This window comes from Sturnira hondurensis, unplaced genomic scaffold (assembly GCF_014824575.4).
Source record: "Sturnira hondurensis isolate 20B ecotype Veracruz unplaced genomic scaffold, ASM1482457v3 Scaffold0000880, whole genome shotgun sequence".
NCBI classification, from domain to species: domain Eukaryota; kingdom Metazoa; phylum Chordata; class Mammalia; order Chiroptera; family Phyllostomidae; genus Sturnira; species Sturnira hondurensis.
This window is the reverse complement of record NW_028073511.1, coordinates 9,684,049-9,711,980: the sequence shown is the minus strand read 5'-3', so window position 1 is coordinate 9,711,980 and position 27,932 is coordinate 9,684,049. Positions and strand designations below refer to the sequence as shown.

Genomic DNA, 27,932 nt, shown 5'->3' with positions numbered 1-27,932 from the left:
GAGACATGATGTGATCTGCTTGGGGAGGAAAGGTGGCTAGTTTCCCAGAGGAAAAAGGCCTTGAGCAGTGGCCAGTTTCTCAGTGGAAAAAGGCCTCGAGCCCCTTCCTCCAAGGGCTTTTATTGGGTTGTAATACACAGGAATACAGGGAGGCAAGGATCAAACAGTAGATAACATTTCAAAGAAATCTGAGGGCTTAGTCCTAGTCAGAGTCTGTTGGGCAGAGAGTTTTAGAGTTTCCTGCTTGAACCGTTAATATATGAATGAAATCAATCTTAGCAGAGTAGATTTCACAGGTTTATCAGGAAGTTTTTGTGATGCCAGATTTTTTTCCCAGGACACACTCTAGCAAGGCAAGGAGCTGGACCCCTCCCCATTATTCAGACTTAAGGGGATTAGAACCAGGAAGTGCTTCTCCCAGAGGTCATGGGGACTCAGGCTATCTGAAAGCCAGGGGGCAAGAGTCCATTGCACCCTCATCGTTGCAGCCTCCCCGAGTCCTTCCATGATGGACTTTCCAGTGGTCATGTCTGGCTTAGGTTGCCCCTCCTCTGAGGGGTCTTACTTGTCAAAAACTTCCGACCATGCTTTGGGGGCAGGGAGGAAACTGAGGCAGCATTTGCTACCAGAGACAAGCTTTGTCTCCCACAGCTCACATTCCAGAGGTCACTGACTCCTCCTTAACCACAGAGGGTAGAGTTGCAATTCCTAGAACCAGGCAGAGTGGTCCACAACACTATATAAATAGTATAGACACCCATATGTCAGAAATCATTCTCATGTGATGAGCTGTCATATATTTTTTATCTTATAACAGTTACCTTATAACTACTGTGGATTTTTTTTACACTGGGCCCTTTTGCTTCTGAGTCTTTGCTCACATGAATGATATAGTTCTGGGATGCTTTTGCAAAAGTAGTAAGCATTGCAGCCTGTGGTGTCCTACAGTTATCGATTGGAGATAGCACGATGGTTTTACCAGTAAAGAAAGATGCTGAAGTCCACTGAAATCTGAACAATGGTAGAAGTGCTTCAGGGAAAAAATTAGGTTAATGGAAATACATAAATCTTGAAACAAATTTTTTCCATCTAAATGCAACTTAAATATCAGCTTGACTATCTCATTTATTGCTCTTCATTTTGAGTCCTATTTTTCCTTCTGTATTTCTTCTCTTGATTAATATTATCCAAATTCTCCTAGATGCTTATTCTAGTATAATCAACATCAACCTGTTCTCTGCTACATTTCCTCATATGCTTTCTTCCCTAAACTTTTGCTTATTCTTCTAAACCCAGTCTTTCATAGTATTCTCCTCTTTACTCCTTTCTCTGACTCACTTGGTCATGAGACTTTCTGAATCCATCCCCCTGCCATTTCTGAGGTTCTGGACCTTGATGTTGGTCACCTGGATGAGGAACTGCTTCTTCACTGGCTCACTCGCTCTTGTCTCTGCCTTCTAACCTCTCTCGGCACTGCTGACAGAGTAATCTTTCTGAAGCAAAATTTGATGCTGTCACTTGATGGGTCCTTATTTTCCGTGGAAGAATCCCGTCGCTTTACCGTGGCACAGACCTTGCCTCGCTGTGGCCTTAGCGGATGCGTTACCGATGTCACCTTCCCATCACACACTTGATGCTCCAACGTTTGACCTCAGTCATCCCTGAACACACCTGGCGTTTTTACACTCCCTGCTTTAGACCTGCTGTTTCTCTGCTTGAACTAGCTTTTTTCCCTGCTCCCTGGCAAGGTCTACACCAAATGCCACCTTATTGGCAACAAACCCTCTGAGGAAGTGTTTATCACGTTTTGCCGTAGCTTTCTAAAGTACTCAATATTATAAAAAGGATCATGACAGAATTGGGGGAAAAACAGATATTATTACATGCTCAATATCAAACAAGTTTATTTTTTCCCATTGTAAATCTAATTATTTGCAGAAAAATAGATAATAGAAAACAGGAGAAAAACTATTTTCTTCTTTTTGGTAATTGCTAACATTTTGATGTCTTTCCAGTATTTTTATTTATGTTTCATTATAAAAAATAGTATTTATTTATTTTCTTTTTTAAATTATTTAATTGTTGTTCAAGTACAGGTTTCTGTCTTTTACTCCTATCCCACCCCACCCTCTCAGTGCTCCCTACCTCCCTCTCATTTCCACCCCCCTTAGTTGTTCTCCATGTGTCCTTTATATTAGTTCCTGTAAATCCTTCCCCTTTTCCCCTGAAATTCCCTCCCTTCTCCCCTCTGGTCACTGTCAACCTGTTCTCTATTTCAGTGTCTTTGGTTATATTTTGCTTGCTTATTTGTTTTATTGTTTAGCTTCCTGTTAAAGGTGCGATCATATGGTATTTGTCTTTCACCACCTGGCTTATTTCACTCAGCATAATGTTTTCCAGTTCCATTCATGCTGTTTCAAAGGGTAGGAGCTCCTTCTTTCTTTCTGCTGCACAGAATTCCATTGTGTAAATGTACCATAGTTTTTTAATTCATTCATTTACTGATGGGCACCTAGGTTGCTTCCAACTCTTGGCTACTGTAAACTGTGCTGCTATAAACACTGGGGTGCATATGTTCTTTTGGATTGGTGTTTCAGGGTTCTTAGGATATAATCCTAGCAGTGAAATTTCTGGGTCAAAAGGCAGACTCATTTTTAATTTTCTTAGAAAATTTCATACTGTTTTCCATAGTGGTTGTACTAGTCTGCAATCCCACCAGCAATGAATTAGGGTCCACTTTTCTCCACAACCTCTCCAACACTTGCTGTTTGTTGCTTTGTTTATGATGACCATTGTGACTGGTGTGAAGTGGTATCTCATTGTGGTTTTAATTTGCATCTCTCTGATAGCTAGTGATATTGAGCATCTTTTCATGTCTCTGGATCCTCTGTATGTCCTCCTTGGAGAAATGTCTGTTCAAGTCCTTTGCCCACTTTTTAATTGGGTTGCTTGTCTTCTTAGAGTGGAATCATGTAAGTTCTTTGTATATTTTGGAGATTAAACCCTTGTCTGAGGTATCATTGGCAAATATGTTTTCCCATATAGTTGGTTCTCTTTTTATCTTAATACTGTTTTCTTTAGCCACAAAATAGTATTTAGACATTATAAAAACCTCAAGTATAAATATGACCATAATAATTCATCCATACTTCCATTTCCAGAATTACCAGCTGTTAATATATTTGGTTCCACTCTATTTCTTGCCTGCCACTTTCTTTTTAAACTATGCTTTTGTTTTGGTAGAAATAGTACATGCTTATAATAAAATAATTAAAAGAGAGAAAATTTAAAAAGTAAAAGAAAAAGAAATCATTCCCAATTTTGCTACATAGAAATGACCATTGCCAGTGATTAAATATTATTCCAGATATTTTTCTGTGTATGTGTGTTTATACATAAGGACATGATAGGTTGATTAATAGCTATAAAGAGAAACAGAAGACAACAGAGTTACAAGTAGTTAATTATACTATATTTTTATTTTTAATAAAAGTGAATAAATGTAATTTTATTTAAATTAAGTGGGGAAAAACAATGAAACTTAAGAAATGTTTGAACACCTAAGATTTTTCCCCTTCCCAGTAAACTCTAAATCCATTATTTTCTAGATGGGCTTCTGAGAAAATTTATGAAATATATTGATATTGGACAGCAATTAAACAAAGAATCCCAGTTAATTTTAGGCAGTATGAATTTATTCCCTACTAGAGAGATGAGGTTTTAGCACCTTCATATTTTTTCCATTTTCCTTTTACCCCTTAGTTTTTAACAGTTACATTTCACTTTCATATTAATCTTTTCTCTCTTCTAAATTTCATGGGAATATTCTTGCATTATATCTGAACACAATTTTTAAATTCTGCTTACACCTGATGTGTGTTCTTCTTTGGGGATTAAAACTATCCTTGGTTTGTATTATCTTCCCCTGTCTTCCGTTAATATTACCTTCCCTCTGCTTCATGCTCTTTTTCTTTCTTATCACCATTTCTTATCACCGTTAAAAGGCTTGATTAACTCAAGTCTTTTCCTTATTGATATTTTCCTTGTTGCCTCTTTTGTTGCTTAAATTGTCTGATTTAAGAGTTCACAATATTATTTCGATCTTTGAGATTTTATCTCAATTGGTTATTTTTATTATTTCTTCTTGAAGCTCATGTGTAATAAAAATTCTATATTAACTTGTTCGGTGCCTTGAACTAATTGCATGTGTCTGTGATACAGGTTTTATGTTGGAGTTTTATGTTTGCAGTGGTATAATTCATTTCTTTTTATCTTGCTCATGCTTACATTGCTCTGATATGCAGTGAGTGATTTCTTGTTCTTCTTCTTTTCATATATGACACTGCATTATTTTTTGCCTTGATGGTCTGTTTGAGGCCTGGGTGTTTTGTGTTCTATTCACTTTTTTGCAGTCTAAGGGAATGGTAGGAGGAACAATTGCTGAGTGGCAGCTCTGTTCCTAGTGTTCCAGGTAAGCTCTCTGCTAGAAATAACCAGTGCCNTCTCCACAACCTCTCCAACACTTGCTGTTTGTTGCTTTGTTTATGATGACCATTGTGACTGGTGTGAAGTGGTATCTCATTGTGGTTTTAATTTGCATCTCTCTGATAGCTAGTGATATTGAGCATCTTTTCATGTCTCTGGATCCTCTGTATGTCCTCCTTGGAGAAATGTCTGTTCAAGTCCTTTGCCCACTTTTTAATTGGGTTGCTTGTCTTCTTAGAGTGGAATCATGTAAGTTCTTTGTATATTTTGGAGATTAAACCCTTGTCTGAGGTATCATTGGCAAATATGTTTTCCCATATAGTTGGTTCTCTTTTTATCTTAATACTGTTTTCTTTAGCCACAAAATAGTATTTAGACATTATAAAAACCTCAAGTATAAATATGACCATAATAATTCATCCATACTTCCATTTCCAGAATTACCAGCTGTTAATATATTTGGTTCCACTCTATTTCTTGCCTGCCACTTTCTTTTTAAACTATGCTTTTGTTTTGGTAGAAATAGTACAGACTTATAATAAAATAATTACAAGAGAGAAAATTTAAAAAGTAAAAGAAAAAGAAATCATTCCCAATTTTGCTACATAGAAATGACCATTGCCAGTGATTAAATATTATTCCAGATATTTTTCTGTGTATGTGTGTTTATACATAAGGACATGATAGGTTGATTAATAGCTATAAAGAGAAACAGAAGACAACAGAGTTACAAGTAGTTAATTATACTATATTTTTATTTTTAATAAAAGTGAATAAATGTAATTTTATTTAAATTAAGTGGGGAAAAACAATGAAACTTAAGAAATGTTTGAACACCTAAGATTTTTCCCCTTCCCAGTAAACTCTAAATCCATTATTTTCTAGATGGGCTTCTGAGAAAATTTATGAAATATATTGATATTGGACAGCAATTAAACAAAGAATCCCAGTTAATTTTAGGCAGTATGAATTTATTCCCTACTAGAGAGATGAGGTTTTAGCACCTTCATATTTTTTCCATTTTCCTTTTACCCCTTCGTTTTTAACAGTTACATTTCACTTTCATATTAATCTTTTCTCTCTTCTAAATTTCATGGGAATATTCTTGCATTATATCTGAACACAATTTTTAAATTCTGCTTACACCTGATGTGTGTTCTTCTTTGGGGATTAAAACTCTCCTTGGTTTGTATTATCTTCCTCTGTCTTCCGTTAATATTACCTTCTCTCTGCTTCCTGCTCTTTTTCTTTCTTATCACCATTTCTGCTTGATTAACTCAAGTCTTTTCCTTATTGATATTTTCCTTGTTGCCTCTTTTGTTGCTTAAATTGTCTGATTTAAGAGTTCACAATATTATTTCAATCTTTGAGATTTTATCTCAGTTGGTTATTTTTATTATTTCTTCTTGAAGCTCATGTGTAATAAAAATTCTATATTAACTTGTTCGGTGGCTTGAACTAATTGCATGTGTCTGTGATACAGTGTTTTATGTTGGAGTTTTGCCCATCTTTCATACGCTTTGCTCTTTTGTGTTTTTCTTAAAAAACATTTCTTCATAATATGTTTGCAGTGGTACAATTCATTCTTTTTATCTTGCTCATGCTTACGTTGCTCTGATATGCAGTGAGTGATTTCTTGTTCTTCTTCTTTTCATATATGACACTGCATTATTTTTTGCCTTGATGGTTTGTTTGAGGCCTGGTTGTTTTGTGTTCTATTCACTTTTTTGCAGTCTAAGGGAATGGTAGGAGGAACAATTGCTGAGCGGCAGCTCTGTTCCTAGTGTTCCAGGTAAGCTCTCTGCTAGAAATAACCAGTGCCTGCAAAAGGATTTATCTGAAAAGGATTTAGCTGAAAAGAATAAATTGAGGAGGAGGTAATGAAGAGATTCTGCACAGAGGTGCATGCAGGCTAAAGGAACCAACAAGAGATGATGGGGAACCAGGGGACTAGCAAGAATCTGTTCCTAAACCTTCAGAGACAAGAGGAGGGAATCACTGGATCCTGGTGCATACTGTAGCCCAGAAGAGAGAATGCCCAAAAGGAACCATACCCAGAGGAGAGCAGTTACTGTGGATGGTGACCACTGAGGGAGGGAGAAAAGGGGATACATATCCATCATGTCCCAATTCTCCCTCTGCCCCCTCACCTGCTGACGACTTTCACTGGAAGAACCCAACTGAAAGCTAGAGGTAGGCGCAGCCCTGTTACTGAGATTCTGTTAAGTGTCCAGTACCAGAAATGACTCAGTTTTTCTGGGTGGTCTATGATAATAGCAGATGTCCTTGGTCTCTGGATTATTTCCCTGACTCAGAATTTCTCTGAAGTCTCTATTTCCATCAGAGAAGGTCAGTCCCTGTTCCTTTCCCCATTTACAGTGTGTCTCCAACACCCAATTAAAAAATTATCTAGTTAGGAGAGGGAAAACAAAAGGATTATCACATTTTTCTTTGCTTTAGATTTCTGGGTACCAGTGGAGTTTCTGAACCTTTTTTCTACTCTATTATTTGGCTAAAAGGGTAAAGAGAAAAATGAGAGTAAATGTGCCCTACTTCTACATGCTACTCTACTTCCAAATTTTCACTTTCTTTCCTTTAGCAGTTTTGAGGTTATTCCCTTAAGTCACACCATTCATTCTCATTTTCTTCAAGTAGTGAAGTTTTTGCTGGTTTTCAATATTTTGTTAGTATTGCACGAACTCTTCGGTGATTGATTTCCAGCCAAGCATCTTAACTGAGAAGTCCCACTGATGTTTTTTCAATGGATATTGTATATTTCACAGAGCATCTTAATGACTGTGTTTCCCCGGAATATTATAAAGTTATAATATACTACTACCTCATGCTGATATGTTATCAAAGCTCTCCATACATGTTGTTTAAATGCCTGTGTAATTTTAATACACATTTATCTTACTTTACCATCCATTTGGTTACTGTTTGGCATCTAATTTGTTTCCATATTCCTATTTTTGCTACTTTATATGCAACCGCCATCATGGAGCCTCAATGCCATGCTTTTCTTCTGTACTTGGAGGTTTCTGTGTGACCGAGTCCCAAAAGTTGTGCAGTGCTGCCATAGTTTGCATTTCCAAATATTGTATACCATTACAGTCTTTTAAATTTACCCTGGAAGCCTTTGACTGTCAGATTGGATTCTCTCTTGGTTTTGTGGTGACTCGCAAAGTCCTCGAAGCCCAGTGTCTGACATAGATGCCACATGAACTTGCTCGTTCCCATTTACAATTTACCTCCCAGGTGTGAGGACTCACCATGACTCATCTTTGCTGGAAACCTGCATGCAAAAGAAGAAAGTATCCAATTCCAAAGAGATTTAGAGAAATTGACCAAGACTCAGGGGAACCAATGAAAATGATTTCAGGTTTTAAAAAACTGGGCTTCTAGAGAAAAATGAGGATTTATTTAAACACATGGGTAGGTAGTTCTGTGGATGTGGTTTGGGACATGGAGAATCATACTCATTCCCAAGATAGGTCATTGCCTAACTTTCTGCTGTTGGAGAGGTTACCTCTAGAAAATTCTTGTTAAAATGTACACTTACCTTAAACGACTAAAAAAATAGTGTTCATGTTCATATGACTGATAGCTTATCAGATTAGTTAACTCTTCCTTCTGGGCACTCAGGAGTTCTGAGAGATCCAAGAAAGGAATCCCTTGATATGGAAACAGTTGCTTCAAAAGAGCTTTCTCCAGAAAAAATATTCTAGACCAGAGCCAAGCGATTCTAGACTGAGACGCTGAGCATCTGGCCACAGCATGGGAGATGGCCCAGGATAAAAACAGAAGAAATTCTGAAGTCTGTTCTATTTAGCGTGTACATTTCTTTAAGGTAATTTAAACCTAGATATCTATCTCTGCCCCTCCCTCCTCCACCCCACTCTCTCTGTCTCTCTCAGTCTCTGAACGTATATGCATGGATAGATAGGTAGGTAGATAGAGGACTGATAGATTTGGTTAGAGATCGTGATCTGCCCTTTCACATTTCCAGTGAGTACAGAAAGGACGGGGATGGAATGATGTAGTTTAAAAAGCCCTGGATCAGGGGTGCAAAAAGAGTCAGTTTCCTCCAATAACTTGGGTTGTAAGCCTGTGAAAGCTACTTGCCATCTGGACAATTTCCTCTTTGCTAAGAAAAGGAAAATGATAACTTCTCTGCCTACCGCATAAAATCTTGTGATGTCAAGGTAAAAGTTATATGTGAATATGTGCTGAAAGAATTAACCCCATACAAAAATCAGCTCTTTCTTATTTTAGAAAAACCACACGACATAATGAAAAAAGTCACAAAACTGGGTTCAGATCACAAATGTGCCACTTAGGACCTGTGAGGTTGAGCAGGGTCAACTTTTAGCCCTTTATTTTAGAACATTGTGGAAATGACTTCAGTTGCACAGAATTACTTGATGGCATTAAAAGAGCTAATGTGGACATAGTGCCAGACACACAGTAAACAAACAATAGTTATTTGTTATATTCTCTTTCCTTCCCTAATGTCTGCATTCAGGCAGAAGGGATGAGACGGGTGGTCATTGACCAGAGGTGAACTAGTGGAATGGTTGAATAATAGACATTATTATAGAATCTTTCACCCCTGAGATCATCTGATGTGTATTCCCACAGTCTGTCTGGGAACTCTGATAGCATTTTGTGGACCTCACTTAGAGCCTCAGGAATTCATTACAAAACCTAATTATGTGAGTGGTGGCCTCAGACTGTCAGCTGACTAAGCAGGTGATTGAAGTGCTCTTGGGTGGCTGATAAAGTCCTGCCCAGAGTTTTGTTTGCCTTTGTTTGTGAGTGCTGTGATTGCTAGGCCAATACTTTCTTTCTAATTAAGATCGAAGAGTTCGAGTTGTAGAGCTTCTTTTCAGTTGTTTGTTTGTTTTTTCCAAAATCACCCCATAAATTGCTCTGGTCTCCAGCATTTATGTGGGTAAGGGTGTATTTAAATTAGGCAAATGTTTGTTCTGATAGAGCCATCCACAGAACACATGCTGCTCACGTTTTCGTTCTGCCAGTTTTGTCTTTCACTAGGGAGTTGTGCCAGTTGCCAGACAATGATACGGCTTTGGGTGGTGGGATTTGACATGGAGATAGAAGACGTCCTTTGAACTTAAATTGTGTACGAGGATGAGAATTGCTTTGTGCGACCTGGAACTTTAGAATATTTCCTGTCAGGTCTGTTACACTAGCTTTGACTCTGAGGATCTGCAGGTCACTAGGGAACAAGTCCCATCCAAGTTCCCATCCATTGGCAGTGCCTCAGTAGTCCCTTCACACTGTGACTTGTCTGAGGTGGTAAGGAGACAGAGAAGAAGTCACCCTTATTTAATTTCTATCTGTTAAGACATTACTTGGAAATGAGGGGCTCATTTTCTCTCTGCTGGATAAACACATCGATGAACACCTTAACCACCTTTTTCAGATTTGGAAAGCAGGTAACAGAGAACAATAAAACATTCTTGGTTGGATGGTTAGTGATATCTCCTTGCAATGTGATCATTGTATACTTTGCTCTTCCATTTTTTCTTTTATAAGGGGAGAAGTGAAGCAGTTCTTAATTTTTAAAAAAATCCAACACGATGTAGTTGGCATATTTTGCTTTGCAAAATTTCAGTGCTGACATAATTACTTTTCTTCTTCTCCTCCTCCTTCTCCCCCTCCTCCTCCTCTTTCTAATTCTGCTCCTCCTTCTCCTTCGCCTTCTTCTTCTTTGGTATGAATTACCAGAGGTGAGAGTTTTTTTAGGTTGTATGTTTTTGGAAAATGAGCTTTTTCTGAAGTGAATGTCTCTGATGAATGTTTTAGCCTAGGCTACATGGAACCAACATTTCAAACATTTGTTTGAGAGGGAAGAGTTGTACTCCAGCTACCTCTGCATTTCAGAAAGGTGTGGGCTAACCTGGGAAAGGAGGTATGAACTATTAGAGACCTATGGCTTTTCTAACCAAAATGGGGACAAAGGCTCTGTGGGGTGTGGGGAGAGTGAGTGATCAGAAGATCAGATCTGTGCTACTATTTTGCTATTATACTCTTTTGCTTCATCTAAATGTTCCACTGTCATGGAACTAAAAAAAGAGCTAATGGGAAAAAAGATTAATATGAACATATCTAGATGAAAATGGTTCTATATAAGTTCAGATTAAAATACGCCACTTTATTTAAAGAGCAATCAGTTTTATAAGCAATATCCAGAGTCAACCTTAGCAAATATTCCTTCTACTTTAAAAATTTTTTAAAAAGATAAATTTTCACTAAAAATTAGAGTCACACAGTTGCTGAAAATTGGGGAAAAATAATATTGTAGAATTGTCATCCCAGTTTTTTTTATGAAAAAGTAGACCTGGATTGTAAAAAAGATATTAGAAAATTCTGGGTAGCAGCATAACTATTAAAACAGGCCATTCTGTAAAATCTAGTGAAGGTTATTACCACATAAAACATAAAGTGCTTATTTTACCGTATGGGGAGACATAATTTTGGTAATAATCAAAAAGCATTTTTTATAAAAGTGAAAATTTCACTATACTTACAATTTAAAACAAAGTGACAATATAATAAACAAAGAATCTCAATACAACATCTTAAACATTTTAAGCAAACAGAATGGTTTTCATGTTGATCCATCAACCTTAAATAACCATTCAATTCCTCCTCCATTAAAAAAATGTATCTATTGAATATTTGGCTGAGTACTGCTAACTCCACAAAAGTTTGTTGTCTTGAATCATTCATTAAGTCACTTTTTAAAGATTTGTTTTAGTTACAAGAAAGAGCATTCTCTATGATGGAAGTATTAATATACAGTTAATGCAATTCAGAAAAAATGGAATCACGCTCAGGTTTCATGAGAATTGTGTGAACAAATTCATCAGTTTTAATTGTTTCAATTTTTGATGATTTTTACCCAGTAACTGCTTTGGTGATGATTCTAATAAGTTACATTCATGATTTTCATCCTGGAATTTCCATCCATTGAATAACAGACTGGAATAAAAGAAGCAAATACTTAAAAGTGAGTGACCATCTGGGTTGCTACTAAATTCTTTAAAATTGCTGATCAACAAAGTAATCCCTTTGTTTAAAGAACTGTAGACCTTCAGAAAGCTGCCTTGATAATGAGCTGAAACAGATAATACAAAATATTGTAAACAACCATTGGATTTCAGTGGAATTTTAGCAAGGCAAATATTTCAATTGAAGAGTCGTGATTTAAAAATATGCTTTGCCTAATCTTTAAAATAATGTCATTGTTTGCTGCAGAATTGTGCATGGTTGGGATCAAGACTATTCCCTTTTGGCTAAAAATGGTCAACTAGCAAATATCAACCACTGTAAAGCTCCTGACCTTTGCTGATGACATCCAAGCCTTCCAAATCATTCTGTCTGAAAACAAAGAAACAGCAAACGCCTTTCAAAGAGGCTCTCACTCAGGATAAAAAATATTCAAGTAATTAAAGACTAGGATTGAAATTTTCACCTTGCGTGATTCCTCTACAGTGCATAGACCTGAGGCAAATTGTCAGCTCTTCCCAACCACCTTCCCCCTCTTCCTCCTTTCTTCTTCCATTATTGAATACATTGTGTGCCCACTGTGTGTCCAGCGCTGTTCTAGGTGATGAGGCATCGTTTTGATCAGTTTTGGCAGAAATAAGTTGCTACCTATCTAAGAAAATACAGCTCCAGGGTTAGGTGGGAATGAGGGCTAACAGGCCAAGCCTGGTGCTTACTCTCCCTAAAAATATATTTCTAGTCTGAGTGTGCACATAGGAATTTCAACTCACATTTCACCAGAGCCACCCACAGGTTTCTCAGCCCTGCCTAACCCAGAGAGTGAGACATCATTCCCATCCCCCAACCCTGGGCTGTTCTTTATTACACCTGGGCAGGTAGCTTCCCTTGGAGGGATTCTCCCAGGAGGCATCACATACAAGCCCACAGAAGATGATTGCTGGAGGTTATCTCAGCAAATGCTTGTGCCTCCCAGCGCCAGCTGACACTCACGTGCAGCTTCCTGGTGAAGTCTAGGGATGAGAGCACAGGGAGGATGGCCAGCTCAGAAGCAGAGACTTCGTAGTAGACAGCACTAAAGACAGAACCCACTCTCATAAGCTGACTGAATCTGCAGTGGCATGGAATTTTGAAATCTTCAGATTGGAAACCCTTCATTTTTCATTTATTTTTACAGAAGCCGGAAAGGCAGCTGTGTTGAAGACAATGACTCATATGTTTTTGCTGTGCTGCTTAGTGTTTCTTTTGCCCACAGAGTCCTGCAGGACATTATGCCAGGTAAGAGAAGGGAGGTGGGGAGATGAGATGGTGGGGACAGCAAATGGAAACTAAAATCCAGCTCTATGTTATCTGAGCTGAAATGTACAGAGAACATGGTGGTAGAATGGTTCAGCCAGAAAAAAAATGGCAACTATATGTAACCAAAACTCGTTTTAGCTAGAGCTGCAATTTATTTTCGCATCAACAACTTCTGCATATTCCTAATGTGCAACGAGGCCCAGATGATTTAAAGGTGATAAACTCTTTTTTCTATGTCTGTTGATGATGAAACTTTCAATTGCTTATAACTAGGGCAGTGCCACTTCCTCAGGGGCACTTGGGAATGTGGGTGTGGTGAGAGTATCACTGACTGGAAGATATTTAATGGCATTTAGTGTGGGCAGGCCCTAGGAATGGTCTGCCACAATGAAGCATTGTCCCACCCCAAATGTTGTCTCCTTTGCAAAACCTGAGAGTGATCACCATGGATGGGCTGGAAGGAGCAATGAACAACTCAGACAGTCAACGACTAGTCAAGGTCTAACTGTGAAGGAGTTTGTAGCAATGTACTGTCTATACATTTTGTGAGGCAGTGAGTGCTATGGCTCTCTCTGGAATATTTTTCCTCATACTATATAAGTCATTTTAATTTCCCTATTACTTATTTAAATTTAGCTATGGAGAATCAGAGAGAGAAAGAGAGAATTGTTATTGGACAACAAGATCTGAAAGGGAGCCTTGAGATCAACTGGTGAAGCCAACTCCCTTATTTTATCAATAGGAAAGCCGAGGCCCAGGGTGTGGAATGTGGCTTGCTGTGGAATGTGGCTTGCTTAGCTAAAGGGCAAGCCCAGAATATGAAGGACGCCTGTCTTCAAATTCTTAGTTTCTTGATCTTTCCATTTTAATATGTGCCTTCTTAAGAAGAGCCTCCTTAAGAAAGAATGGCTTCAGAAATTCTTTCTAAGAGTTTCCAAGTGATACTTACTTTACTTTCTGAGTGGTTTGTCTGTGGGTAGAACTTTTCCCATTGAGTCCCCTTCCCCCTCACACTGAGCTGGTCCCTAGTTTCTGGAAGGAATTAGACAGAGACTCCTTCAGAAAGGCCTTCCCCAGGTGGCACCCCAACCCCACGGCGTGGTACTGTTCCTTCCCTTCATTTTCTCCTCCATGCTTTTCTACAAGACAAAGCTTGAAGAGTCATCGGAGTGTTGAAGGTTAGCTTCATTTTTCTGATTATTTGGGATCACTTTACCAGGACATTTGATCCTTTCATTTTTACTAAGCAAGTTGTGGATGCTGAGCTTCTGGGCGGTACTCCTCTCCTGACCTGCCTAGTCACTCAGGCAGCTCTGTGGGTTGAGCAGGTGGCGGGTTTTGAAGTATTTGTTTATTTATTATTTATTTATTTACTTACTTACTTACTCACTTATTTCAGTATTTGGTTGAGGACTGTTGGTATCTGAAGCTAACGTAGCTCATATCAGATGCCACCCTAGATATGAAATGGCCAGGAGTTGAATACAGGTGTGCTTTGGCAAATGAACCATAGAAAAGTGAATCCGGTCCTTTACCGAAGGCAGAGTTTCCAGAATTCCTTGTAAATGGCATAGCACGGTGGTGTGCCCACATATTTGATGAGTATAATGTGACTTCACTGCAGTCTGTTTAATGTGCCAAGTATTATCCAGAGTTGTCGAGTCTTAGGTACTTTACTGTGGTGCATTGGAGACTGTGGCCCTCTCAAGATGAGCTTAGGGATCCTTGAGATGCTTGTGCTTCCACACACACCCCTCTGCCTTCTCCACTTGGTCACGGGTTGATTTGGTGGAAAGAACAGTGTTGTGGGAGTTGGGAGAGCTGAATTCTAGCCCCAGCTCGAAGAGGAATGCCCTGTATGGCCTGGTACAAGTCACCTCATCGATCTAACACTCATTTTCCTTATCTGTAAAATCAGAGGGTTGGACTGGTTAGACTATAAGGTCTCTCAGAACCCCACAAACATTATTTTAGTGTTCTTGTTTAGTGAAAGGCCTCTGCTCTTCCATAGATACAACACAGCTTGATTCTCTTGATTGTGAAATGAGAAAGTCATCTTGCATCAGTATGTTGAAGGATGTTGTATTCCATGAATTAGAGATACCTTCCTCACTTTTGACAAACCCCAAATGTTCAATCAGGTTCCCCATAAACTCTTATTTGGTAGAGAAAACGGAAGATTCATCTTGATAACATAGAAACAATATTGTGAAGGAGAAAGGAATATGAACTCCAAGTGTTAGTCACATAGCTGCGTCACTGAACTTCCAGTTCCTCCCCGGTGACTGAGATCTAGGAATGCAAGTTGGAGTAATTGTATCAAGGTTCTTTCCAGCCACTAGAGGGCAAACTTCTGGTGGAAAAACAGGAAAACACAGACTCAGATTCCACACCTGTGCACGTACACACAAATGTGCCAATATATACATATAAATATGTATATATACATATATGTACTCATGTAGCTACTTAGGAGGATATAGAGAAGCACAATACACAATCCATGTTCTTAAGGAACTTTGAATTGAGAAACTAACATGCATATGTAAAAATGATTAGATAGTGAGACAGCAGGTCGGGTGAGTACATGCCAAGCGCTGAATGAGTGGTATCGTGGTATGGATAATAAATTTTATAGGAGCCAGAAAGGAAAAGATGCATCATTTTGAATTGGATTAGGGAAAATTCCTTGGAGGAGGCAAACTTGAGCTTTGCATGTAATAGATATGCAGTGAGTCCATTTTCAGAGAATTAGTAACGACAGCTAAATCTTGAATACCACTTACAATATTATAGGCTCAGTTCAAGTGTTTTTCATACATGATCTCATTTATTCTTCATAAAAATCATCTGAGGCAAGATTATGGAATTATAGTACTAGAATTCCTACCCTGCTTTATGGATGAGGAAACTGAGTCTCAGAAAGATGAACTTCCTCAAGGTGTCAAGTGGCGATATGGGGATTTGAACCCGGCCATTCTGTTTCCAGAGTCACCCCTTGGTCATAATGTGACCCTGCTTTTCGACGTCACACAGATGGGTGGGGAAGACAGGGGCTTCTAATCAGGAGAGGCGGGAATGCCTGTGATAAGGAGAAGCCAGGTTTTCGGGAACACCTCTTTAAAAAAGGATATAAAATTATAAATACAAAATTTAGGAAAAAGTGCATATTTTACATAAGGAAAAAGAATAATTTAATAATTTCTTAGCATTATTTTGTAATCAGTTGAATAAAATGACAACACTTTTACTAATGAAAATCTACACTTTTGTTTCTACATTTCTGGCTGCATACTTGTACATCATCAATTTTATAATATTTTTTTATAGGGAGAATGGAAAAATCATTCAGTCTTTCATCTAACATTGCTGATTGATTTTATTATTCTAGTTTAGAAAAATAGCTTTCAGCTTCCCAATTCATTGTTAGTAATGCCACATGAATGTGTAGAATGGTCAAATTTGGGTAAACCTCTTAGCAAGTTTCTTTCATATGTGACCTGTAATGTGTCAGGGCACTTAGAACTCTCTTTTTCTGTGACTAATTGTAAGTGCCCCTGTAATCAATGCCACTTAATTACTGATATCCTCATCGTAATGCAGAAATGGCAGCAAACTATGTAAGTACTATGAAACCCAAACCAAGTGTATCCCCAACTCAGCTTCTACTTGCCCTGATTCTGTAAATAGCTGCAGCCCCCTGGTGCTACCCAAAAGGAGGAAGTGTGTGAAGGAGGGGGGATGTTCTGAACAGGTGGTAGTTAAACAGTTTTGTTTTTGAAAATTTAATAAAATAGACCTGGCTGGTGTGGCTCAGTAGATTGAGCACCAGCCTGTAAACCAAAGGGTTGCTGGTTCGATTCCTAGTCAGGGCACATGCCTGAGTAGCAAGCCAGGTCCCCATTGTGGGGCGTGGGAGAGGCAACCACACCTTAATTTTTCTTTCCTTCTTTCTCCCCACCCCCCTCTATCTATAAATAAATAAGTAAATCATCTTAAAAAATAATAGAACGTATGATCATATGAACCCATTGCTAGATGTTCTCTCAGTGCTTTGAAGGGGCCCAAACAAGCAGTGGGTTCTGAAGCTTAACCTGCATGAACTTCCCAGTGAATCCACCTCTGCTCACAACGTATTTCTCAGGTAGAATGCAGTTCATCCCCACCAGAGTGGAAGGAGCGTTCCTCCTGAAAGGCAGTGGGAGAGAGAGCTGTCCGGGCTGAAATGCACATGGGGTCCTGGGACACGCCTCATGGTCTAAGCTTTTGGTGCCATCCTGGCATTAGAGGTGGGGTCCTGATGAAGATGTGGCTGTTGGTCCATGACTAAAGTAAATCATCGGGCTGGAATATCACCAATGGATTTTGATGGGAATTTTGATTTTCCCTCTCTAGGCTGCCAAAAAAACCAAGGAGGAGGTGTCTGCTGGAACACATGGTACGTAGCAGTTACTAACCAAATGAACATTTTACTGTCTGCCTGTTGTAATAGAGGGCCATCGTCCTCTCTGTCTCATGGCGTGGCTGATGGGACTCCCTTTTTGTTTTTCTCGTTTTCATTGTGCCTGTGACTCCTGCTCCCCTCTCCTGCCAGCATGCTCTGCTTTTTTCTGATCTGACAGTTCTTTGTTATAAATCCTTTCAATTTATCTTGAGCCTTTTTCCTGAGTCAGCTCAGACAGGAGCCATGGCCAGCACAGATCTGTGAGAACTCGTTGATGACATGATTTAGTATAAGACTCCAGCACTGGGAGGTGTCTTGAAGAACAGCAGGTACTATGGCTTCCAAACTGTCCCTTCATCTAGGAAACTGAGTTGGTGCTCAGGATAACCCTATGGGGTTGACAGGGACCTAGTGGACTGAGCTGTGGGCTCTTCCCTCTCGCTTCAACTGGGCCAGTTGCACTTTTATCTATTTTCTGTATTTGAGTTCAGGATAAGATATGGTTGGAAATGACAGTAGTTAGTCACTGAGATGCATGGCAATGACTGATATACTTCAATCTTCCTCTGCTTTACAAAGAAAAGACACCTGGTAGCTGCAGGATTTGTGTGCCTTCATGTGCTGACATCCTGGTGACTGGCCCGTGCAGCCTAGAGTCCAGACCTCTCCATCTGACGCTGATGCCTTTTGTGTTCCCAGGTGCATGCGATGGTGTCTGTGTGGACCATTCCAACTGCACTCGATCTTGCCCCCCTGACACCCCTGGAAATGTGGGGTTTGTATGTAGGCAAAAGAAATGGTACAAAGTTATCGATACCTGCCGGACTCTTACAGCTCTTAACATCTTTGAGGTAAAAATATCTTTTCTCCCACATGCAAAGTAGCGCACCAAATTAGCAATCCATAGTGCACTCAATAAGAGAGAGGGGCAGCTCCAGGCAGGGTAGTAGGTAGGGACGTTTACAGCTAAATACACAAACACCCACCTGTCCTCTCTCTACACTAGAATGGCATTCTTAACTTGGAGCATCTACATGTTTGTGGTCCAGTCTCTCACACCTGTCGTGACACAAAGGATCCTGATCTAGAAAAGCTCTCTAGAATCCTCACAGCACACTTCTTTATTCCTGCTCTTAGCTCTGTGGTGCCCCAAAGCCTGGCTACCCACTGTGTCCTTCACTGACCAGCAGCACAGGACATCTCTGAGAACCTTGAGACATGGCCTCACCCCAGACCTGCTGAGTCTGACTCTGCATTTTACCCATCTCCAGGTGACTTCTGAGCTCAGAAAAGCATGAGAATAGAGCTGAGATGGAGGGAAGGATTTCATTGTCAAGCAAAGAACATATTTTCACATATACTTAAGTAGTTACATACATAAAGACATCAAATTCTAGTAAATAAAACCAGGTCAAATGTTACTTCTTCTTTTGTTTCCTTTTCTCCTTCTCTAGCAGCAGTTTCATTTTTCTGAAGTTCAGCTGCCGACCAAGTCAGAGGAGTCAGTGCTTTGGCATCTCTTGGGTCCTAGCAACATTCCCGTCGCGTGTTTGGGAGGAGAGGGGGGGTGGGGGGGGGAAGTGGGTGCTGTCCCTGAAGTTCCTCTGCCAGACTTCAGGTGGCTGCCCACCCCCTTGGTTTGAAGGACCTGTGCAAAGATACACATGGAGAACAATATATATATATACCCTCCTATTTAAATCAAACCTATAAACTGATACATAAAACCCAAAAGATCAGGGTTTTGGTAGTCTCCCATTCCAGAATTCTATCCTGCACCTCGAGGGTAGAGGAAAGCCAAGGCTGCACATCTCTAAGCCTGAACGCAGGTGTCTCTCTGACACCTCTTGGGCCTGTGGGTGAGCACACTGGTGACACGGTCAATCCCTAGCAGCACAGGCTTAGGGGAGGCCCCGGAAATGGGTTTGCAATGGTTGAGTAGAAAATTCAGGTGTCTAGAAGCAGGGACATGGTTCTGAGTAGGCATGTCCTCTAGGCCATGGGCTTCTTGTCCTCTGTCAAGGGGCAGGCTGGAGCAAGGGGCCCGCTAAGGCAAGGTTTGGCATTTTTTCCCTGTCAAGGGCCAGATAGTAAATATTCTAGGTTAAGGTCTCTGTCGAAACCACTCAGCTCTGACATTGTAGCAGGACAGCAGCCATAGACAATCTTTATAATGAATGAGCAAGCTGAATCTCAATAAAACTTTATTTCCAAAACAACAGGCAGCCAACCCGGGGCCATAGTTTGCCACCCCTGCTTTAAAATGTGAGACCCAGAGTCTGAACCTGTGTGAAATACTGCCTGTCACTATTTTTAAGTCTTTCTTCTCTCTTAGTATTCCCGTTGATTCATCCAAATCTGTTCAGAATTTCTTATATCTCATGCTTTTCCCCTTAGGAAGAGTAAAAAATAAGCTTACATGGCATGAGAAATGTATCTATGTGCACGGTATGTATACACAGAAGTGGTGTGAAGTGGTACGCCAAAGGTGCAGATGCTATTTGGGTGTAGGGGGTTCAGAAGTAGGCAACTGGACAGCTGGGGCTTCCATTTTCTGTTCATAGACCTTGGTACTGGGCAGGCTGTACCACAGCATATGTGACTTGGACAATAGAAAATGGAAAAGCATCATGCAATATACAATTGTGTAACAAGGCTGTCCTACCTTTTAGTAAAGGTACTTTTACAGTAAAACGAAAGTAACGTGATAAAAACTTCTTTATTTTTTTCTACTTTGCAGGAGGGTTCACCTGTATTTGGAGCATCTCCCAGTATAAAAATCAATGAATATGTCAAATCGGAGGCCATCGCAGATATATTGTTGCAGAGGTGTCCGAAGGATTTGTCCTGTGCCATCAAGAACATCCAGCGTTCTCCGCGGATACCGGGCAACATCGCTGTCATTGTGCAGCTCCTACGCAACATATCAGCAGCAGAGGTGCTGACCCAGGTGGACGAGACAAAGATGCAGGCAAGTGACCTCGAATATTTGGGAGAGCGTTTTTGCGGGGTGTGTGGGAAAGGAACGCCTGTTAGCTGAAGCTTTTGGGAGTCTGAGTAGACCACGTCTTTTACTTCCATGTCTCAAATACCTTGTAAGTGCTGAAAATAAATCTTTATTGGGAAAAAAAATGAGTAAATGAATGGAAAAAGTGAACACATTCAATCAACAAACATTTAAAGAGATGAGTCATTTACTGGGTGACTTAAATCAACAAACTCTTACTGGGTGCTGGATTGCAAATTGAGGCAAGCTTTTCCCATGTATATTTTGGTTACTGCAAACCGCTAAGAACCATCCTAGGTCCCACAGAGAGAAAGCTTTTATCGGTGAGTCAGAACAGGTTGCTGAAATGGAAAATAACTGGATGCCAAGAAAATAGCCATAGATGTCTGCTGCAGAAATGTGAAATGGAATTGGACCCATTTCCTTTACTTTCGATTTTCAAAGTAGAGCACAGTAAAGAGGAGGTTCAGCTTCTAGGGTCAGTTTCCAATTTGGCATATTCCTCTACAGTGGTACTTAATAAGTGTTAATTACCTAGTGGGTAGGTGCTCTGACCGGGGTAAGCAAATTGCCAGTTTCACCCAGGTGTGAAGTAAAACTGATGAGGGAAATGAGCACGGGGAAGCCTTCCCACCTGCCAGTCTCACAGGAGGCATTGCATAAATGGGAGGAGGGCAGCTCCCCTGTAGCTCTGCCCTCCAACCCAAACTTGAGCAGCATGTGAGTCACCTGGGGATTTCATTAAGATGCTGATTCTAATTCAGCTGGGGTGGGGCCCAAGATTCTGCATCTTTAAGAGGTTCCAAGGCGATGCCCATATTGCCGGTTGAAGGACCACATTTTATCAAAGGGAAGCTTGAATGTCCTGGCAGATTCAGACAGTGGCTCAGTACTAATGCCGGTTCTTCATTGACAGAGTTACAGCATCATGGCCAACCACATTCTTGACAGCAGAAGCATCTCAAACTGGACCTTCATCCCTGAAAAAAACAGTAGCTGTGTGCTACTACACTCGGTCAACACCTTTGCAAGAAGGCTACTTATAAATAAACATCCCATTGACATACCGGATGCCTTCATTCATACTATGGGCACCATCATATCTGGAGATAACAATGGAAGGAATTTAACTTTCTCAATGAGAGTTAATGACACCCGCAACAATGTTACTGGGAGTGTATTGATCAGCAGAGATGAAGTTCAGAAGGTGCATTCCCCTTCTCAGTTTATCAGCATTGCATTTCCGACTCTTGGAGCCATCTTAGAAGCCAGTCTTTTGGGAAAGGACACTGTGAATGGGCTTGTCCTGTCCATCATTTTGCCCAAGGAACTTAAAAGAATCTCACTGGTTTTTGAAAAGATCAGGAATTCCAAGGGGAGGGGGACACAGTGTGTTGGCTGGCACTCCTTAGAGAGCAGATGGGACCAGCACGCCTGTCAGATGATTCGAGAAAACTCCCAGCAAGCTGTTTGCAAATGCAGACCAAGCAAGTTGTTTACCTCATTCTCCATTCTTATGTCACCACACACCTTGGAGAGTCCCATCCTGATTTACATCACGTACATAGGCCTGGGCATTTCTATTTGCAGTTTGATCCTTTGCTTGTCCATTGAGGCCTTGGTCTGGAGCCGAGTGACAAAGACAGAGATCTCCTATTTACGCCACTTGTGTATTGCTAATGTTGCAGTCACCTTGCTGATGGCGGATGTGTGGTTCATCGTGGCTTCCTTTCTTGGTGGTCCAACCGCACACCACAATGGATGTGTGGCAGCAACATTTTTTGTTCACTTCTTTTACCTCTCTGTGTTTTTCTGGATGCTTGCTAAGGCACTTCTTATCCTCTATGGAATCCTGATTGTTTTCCATACACTGCCCAAGTCAGTCCTGGTGGCATCTCTCTTTTCCGTGGGCTATGGATGTCCTTTGCTCATCGCTGTTATCACAGTTGCTGCCACTGAGCCTGGCAAAGGCTACCTCCGGCCTGAGGCCTGCTGGCTCAACTGGGACAGGACCAAGGCCCTCCTGGCCTTTGTGGTCCCAGCCATGGTCATCGTGGTAGTCAACCTGATCACAGTGACACTGGTGATTGTCAAAACCCAGCGACCTGCCATTGGTAGTTCCATGTTCCAGGAGGTGAGAGCCATTGTGAGAATCAGTAAGAATATTGCCATCCTCACACCCCTGCTGGGCCTGACCTGGGGATTCGGAATAGCCACAGTCATCAATGATACCTCCCTGGTCTTCCACATTCTCTTCTCCTTGCTCAATGCATTCCAGGTAAGTCCAGGTGCTTCTGACCAAGTCCAAGCAAGAGAATTCAGAAAGAAGTTTTGTGATCAGGAGGTTATGGCATCATATTAATTTATAAAAAATAGTGGATTTAGAATAGCCTATTGGATCAGAAAATAAGCTTTTGTTCCAGAAAGGTCTGGAGTCAAATCTCGAGTCTATCATTTACTAATGTCTAACATTCCCCTGGGGTATTTGCTTAACTTTTCTGAGCCATATTTTTCTCATTTATAGAAATAGGTATGATTTTCCCCTTTTATACCAGTGTTTGGAAAATGAAATAAAATAGTGAATGGGAAAACAGCAAGTATTAAAATGCCCTACAGATCACAAGTAACCTAAAATAGGCTGAGTTTTAACTGGTTTAGAAATTAAGTGATATCATTTCTCCAAAAATCTAGGTATGTAACTGGATGTATTTAGATATGTGAATTTATATTTTATTCCATTTAGAATTTTTAGTTACCTTTGGAAACCATTTTATTTTAATAAAGCAAGTCATATAGAGTGGTATTAAAGATGGTTTCCCCTGTCCTCTCCTCTCTTATCTCATCTCTGTCACTTAAAAAAATATTTAATAGACAAATAAATTTTTATATAATATTGGGGTTGAAAACAATAAGCAGTATTTTGCAACTTACTTTTTCACTTAAAAATACATCCTAGCATTTTTACCAGATTACTGTGGATATGTATGTCTTTTCAATGGGTGCATAGTATTCAATATTCAATAATTCCTTTCTTGATTGAATTTTTCTATTTTTCATAGTTTTGGGTCACAAAGTGCCAAAGAGTCAAAGTTTATTATACTGAATGTTAAATATGTAAATAGCAACTAATTGAAAAGAAAGATTTTATTTTTCTAAAGACATCCAAAATATATTTTCTGAGTTTATGTTTATTAGAAATTTTTATTTTCAAATAAATATTTTACCTAGTAAATAATATAAATTTTAAGTCAAATGTTTTCTCATTTTTCTCTTACAAAATTTAAGTATAAATGATTTTATTTACAATAAACATTTTGATGTCTTAGAGAACAATGTTAACAATAATGGGGGTCTACTCTTTTGACTCTTTGTTGTTGTTTTTCTGCATTTTTATAGAATGCATTAATTGCACTGGCTTGGCCAACAAGACCATGTGATTTTTTCCATAAAATAAAAGACATAGTTTTCATTTGCACCAATAAGTTTATTGATTTGGATATTTTGAGTATGTTGGCTATCTCTCAAGTGGCAGAATGATGATTGCTCTCAATTAATGTCTCAATTTGATCGCTCTCGGCTTCCACTGGTCTACATGGCCATGGAGCATCACCCAGCAAGAAATCTCCAGCATTAAACCTCGCAAACCATTTTCCACACGTTTGATCAGGAACATGTGCACTTCTCCATACACTGCATACATCTCTTTTGGTGTGTGTGTTTCAATTGCATTTTTACTTTTCTTGAAATAATAAAACATATAATATGCCCAAAATGTTGTATATTTTCTTCCATCTTCAACACTAAAATGGCTACACAAAAATTACCAATTTTGATAAGTTTTTATAAAATACATGCTGATAGGACAGCTGTCACAATACAATCTAATAAAATTGTTTTGAATGAAATTAAAGACAACTAAACACTGCCAGCAGCATCTTATGAAAAAAAACAAATGAACATTTTGGCCAATCCAATACCCTGCATTTTTTGTATAGCTCTCAGTAATTATCAATTTCCTTACCTGTTTATGCATCTAGCCACTGGTAGGATGGAGATAAAAACCTAGTATTCCTAAATTTATGTTCATCATACCTGTGGGTATTCGTCATGGACTTAATGAGTCCATGTCTCACTCTTCAACATTTTCTTTTCCTTTCCTCCCTTGGGGCAATCTTAACTGTGTTTTTGTTTTGGACTAGGCTGTAAGCACTTGTCTTTTGATATCGTGAGCTCCTTTACCTGTCATAACAGGACTAACTTGTGACTTAAACTCAGTTTCTGTCTTGATCCCTGACAAGGAGGAGGGCAGGGCCCATCTAAGTACCAGTACCAATGGGAGAATGAGAAGCCAAGAGCAGGTTTTGGGTGAAGGCCGGACACCAGGGCAAGCATTAGGCAGTGGTGTGCTGAAGCTGGCTTGCCCTTGCTCAGCTGACTGCTATATTTTCAGGAGTTTTGTGAGCTGATTGTAAACATAAACATCACTAAATTATGTAGAAAATCAGATCAAAAACAAAGTTCAAATATCCTCAATACTCATCACTTCCTAATTGTCCACAGGATACTCCACTCTCCAGATTATTTGAATCTACTGTATCTGTATGGTGGAAATACTGTATAATGTTATGCCCATCTCATCCTAACTTTATGGCCAGTGATTTCATGTTGCTAGATTTACATTAACCATGGTGGAAGTATTTAGCCATGGAGATTGGCAAGTGCTACAAATTAGCAGAGTAGATTACCAGCATATCAGTGGATCAAGGGATCCTAGGGAGGAGAGAGAGGAGAGCCATGGATCTAGGGAGGTGGGAAACCAAAACAGCTGAGAGGGAAGAAGCAGGACGAGCAGAGTTTTAGGATGAACTGAGAAGAGAGGAAACTGAGGTTGATGAAGCAGGCTGAGAGGAAAGATGCCTAAGCATGCTGAGAGATCCAGAAGGTGAGGGGAAAAGGCTCTGTGATAGATTTCCTGGTCCCGGGCCCATGCGAATGCTTCCACTGGTTTTAAAGCTCAACCAACTTTTTGACTAGGGAAGGATTGTTATACAGGGTAGGGTCAAAGTAGGTTTACAGTTGTGGGTATGCAAAACACGGGCTTTATTTTTGTCTTATCATTTATTCATTATTGTGTCGTTTTCCATATGAACAACTTTAAAACTACTTTTGCCCCACCCAGCCTATACAGTAAGTCACTGCCTTGAATGCTACTTTGTCAATCCCTAATATCTAGTTGGTATCCTCTCCTGTGTACACTGGGAATAATTGTGAGCTGCTCTAAGTTTGGGGACCCTTATAACAATGGGTCGCTTATGAATAACAGAAATTTATTTCTCAAAGTACTGGAGGCTGGGAAGCCCAAGATAGAGGCATGAGCAGATCCAGTGTCTTGTGAGAGCCTACTTCCTGGTTTTCAGAAGGACAGCTGTCTTCTTGCTACAACGTCCCATGGTGGAAGGGGTGAGGGAGCTCCCTGGGGCCTCTTTTACAAGGGCCCTGATCTCTTATGGAGATCATGACCTACTTGCCTCTCAAAGGTGTGCCTCCTAATACCTTCACACTGGGTGTGAGGATTTGACACATGAATTTGGGAGTGGGGAACAATCTCTAGCAGGAAAGCACATGTTTTTAAACCTGGGAGAACATTTTTGGATTTATCTGCTCAAATTGTGCTTTTTCTATCAAAAGAAATGCAAAGAAGTTGTTGCTACCTCTGAATGCATCTTAGTCAGAAACTACACCTTATGACAGATATTATATCCCAATTTTCTGAATAATATTTTGTGTACCTTTTCCCAAGGTGGCATGGACCAATGTAAAGTGATCGTAGTGGGGTATTTCCCTGTTACGTATCTACAGCTATGTAGTGTAGATTGCATAATAAAGAAAGTAAACACACGCACAGGCATGGACACACAAATGCACAGAGACGCCATGTTTAATGAGTATTTATTTTGTGCCTAGCATTATGCAATGTTGCAGATAAAAATACAAACAGCTGTACCTCAAGAAATTGAAAGTCTCTCAAGAAAATAAATTCCTCTTAGTCCTTTAGCCAAAGGAATATATATATATGTGGAGGAAACAGTCTAGAATTATGGTTTCTCAGATCTTTAAAAAATTTAATTCTTGGGCAAAATTCATGGAAATTCTGATTTAAAATGCATTCTTAGTGCCAAACTCAGACTGGGATATATTTGTCCCAAGCATCTGTATACAAATGACATTTTATAACCTTATGGATCATGCCATCAGTGGCATTTGTTAGCAGACCAATGACAGAGTTCAATAGTTACCTTGTATGCTAAGAGTGTCACACAAAAAAGCCACCTGGTAGAAGCACTCCCGGCTTGGAGCACTTACGGACCGGCGGAATGGAGAGGTGTAGTTTGGAAGGGTTAGGGGGGCGGATGAGCTGCTTGGCCATCCAGGTACTCGCTGGTCCCTGTGAGGTCCTTCACCTCTCAGCTGGTTTTTCACATGGCAGCAGTGGCTTCAGTCCTGCTGATGACCCCTTGGTTGTACCATCTTTGTCATTTCATAGTAAACTCATGAACTTTGATAGGCCTCAGCCTGGGTAAAGGTTCACATTTGATTATTAAATCAGAGCGACTTAAAAAGGATGCCTAAATCAAAAGTCATTAGCTCACTTCTCTTTTCTGGTGAGCACAAACCTGTGTAACCACACTTCTAAGAGAAATTTTGTCTAATCCCTGTTGCTGTCTATCATGTTTTGAAAGTTGAATCTGAGCTTCCTTGTGTTATCTGCAAAAAAAAGGATGAACACTTTTTCTCCTTTTGTGGTGGCTTTGTGCGACTCCATATACAAAAAAGGCTGAAAACACAGATGGCTCCAATGATGGGGTAACAGCTTCTTTTTGACTTGATGCTGTCCATCTTTATTACAGATGATAAGAGGCATGGGAGCTAATGACTTCCGTCTGTATCCTACTCAGAGCACTTGCTTCTAAGCACCCATTATGTACGTTTCTAAGGACATACATTCAATCTGCTTTGGGTTTTGGTTTTTCTGATGGTTCATGTACCTGATTTTTCTTTGCATTCTATAACTGATTTTGGTTGTGAATGGGAGAAAGAGGTGGAGGGTGTTAAATAAAACTGAGCATGGATGCTTTTTCTTCTTTCTGTGAAAGTTTCTTTTATTACTAATTATTCAGGGATTTAATGGTGCCATCCGTTGAGTAGTATCTTCTCTGACTATTGCTTGGACCATTATTTTCTGGTGAGAGACACAGCTCCTGATAAATGCAAAACACTTTTATTTTTCCCAGAATAAAAAGAAATTCTTGTAGTATATTTGCATGAATCGGGGGTACCCCAAGTGTCTGGAACACGGGCTGGCACAGGGAAGGTGTGCTATCGATGTTTGTGGAATGGGTGAATCTGAGCATTGTGACCTTAAAATGAGAGAGAGAGCCAATGATTGAATCAAATAGTCTTCATTTCAGTTTTCTTTTTACTACTTTTATCGGTTTCAGAACAGGAACTGATAATGAATGCTGGTATTTCTTGTTATTTGTTATTACTGTCAATATTATTTTGAAAATGGCTCTTCTTTCCTCTTCTGTCTTTCTCAGGGCTTCTTCATCTTGGTGTTTGGAACAATCCTGGATCCAAAGGTACTGTAACTCTTTATTTTTTCCC

The 27,932-nt window shown here is 39.8% G+C and overlaps 1 protein-coding gene across 1 annotated transcript in view; it reads left to right on the top strand.

The window, feature by feature from the left end:
- Positions 1–27,932, top strand: part of LOC118992610 (adhesion G-protein coupled receptor F2) — a 41,250-nt gene that overhangs the window by 5,115 nt on the left and 8,203 nt on the right. The window contains exons 2-7 of the mRNA XM_037054612.1: positions 12,695–12,795; positions 17,212–17,254; positions 17,960–18,111; positions 20,001–20,231; positions 21,184–22,545; positions 27,866–27,907. Of these exons, the coding sequence (XP_036910507.1) occupies positions 12,724–12,795; positions 17,212–17,254; positions 17,960–18,111; positions 20,001–20,231; positions 21,184–22,545; positions 27,866–27,907 (1,902 nt within the window). The 5' untranslated portion in view covers positions 12,695–12,723. The remainder of the gene's footprint in view (positions 1–12,694; positions 12,796–17,211; positions 17,255–17,959; positions 18,112–20,000; positions 20,232–21,183; positions 22,546–27,865; positions 27,908–27,932) is intronic.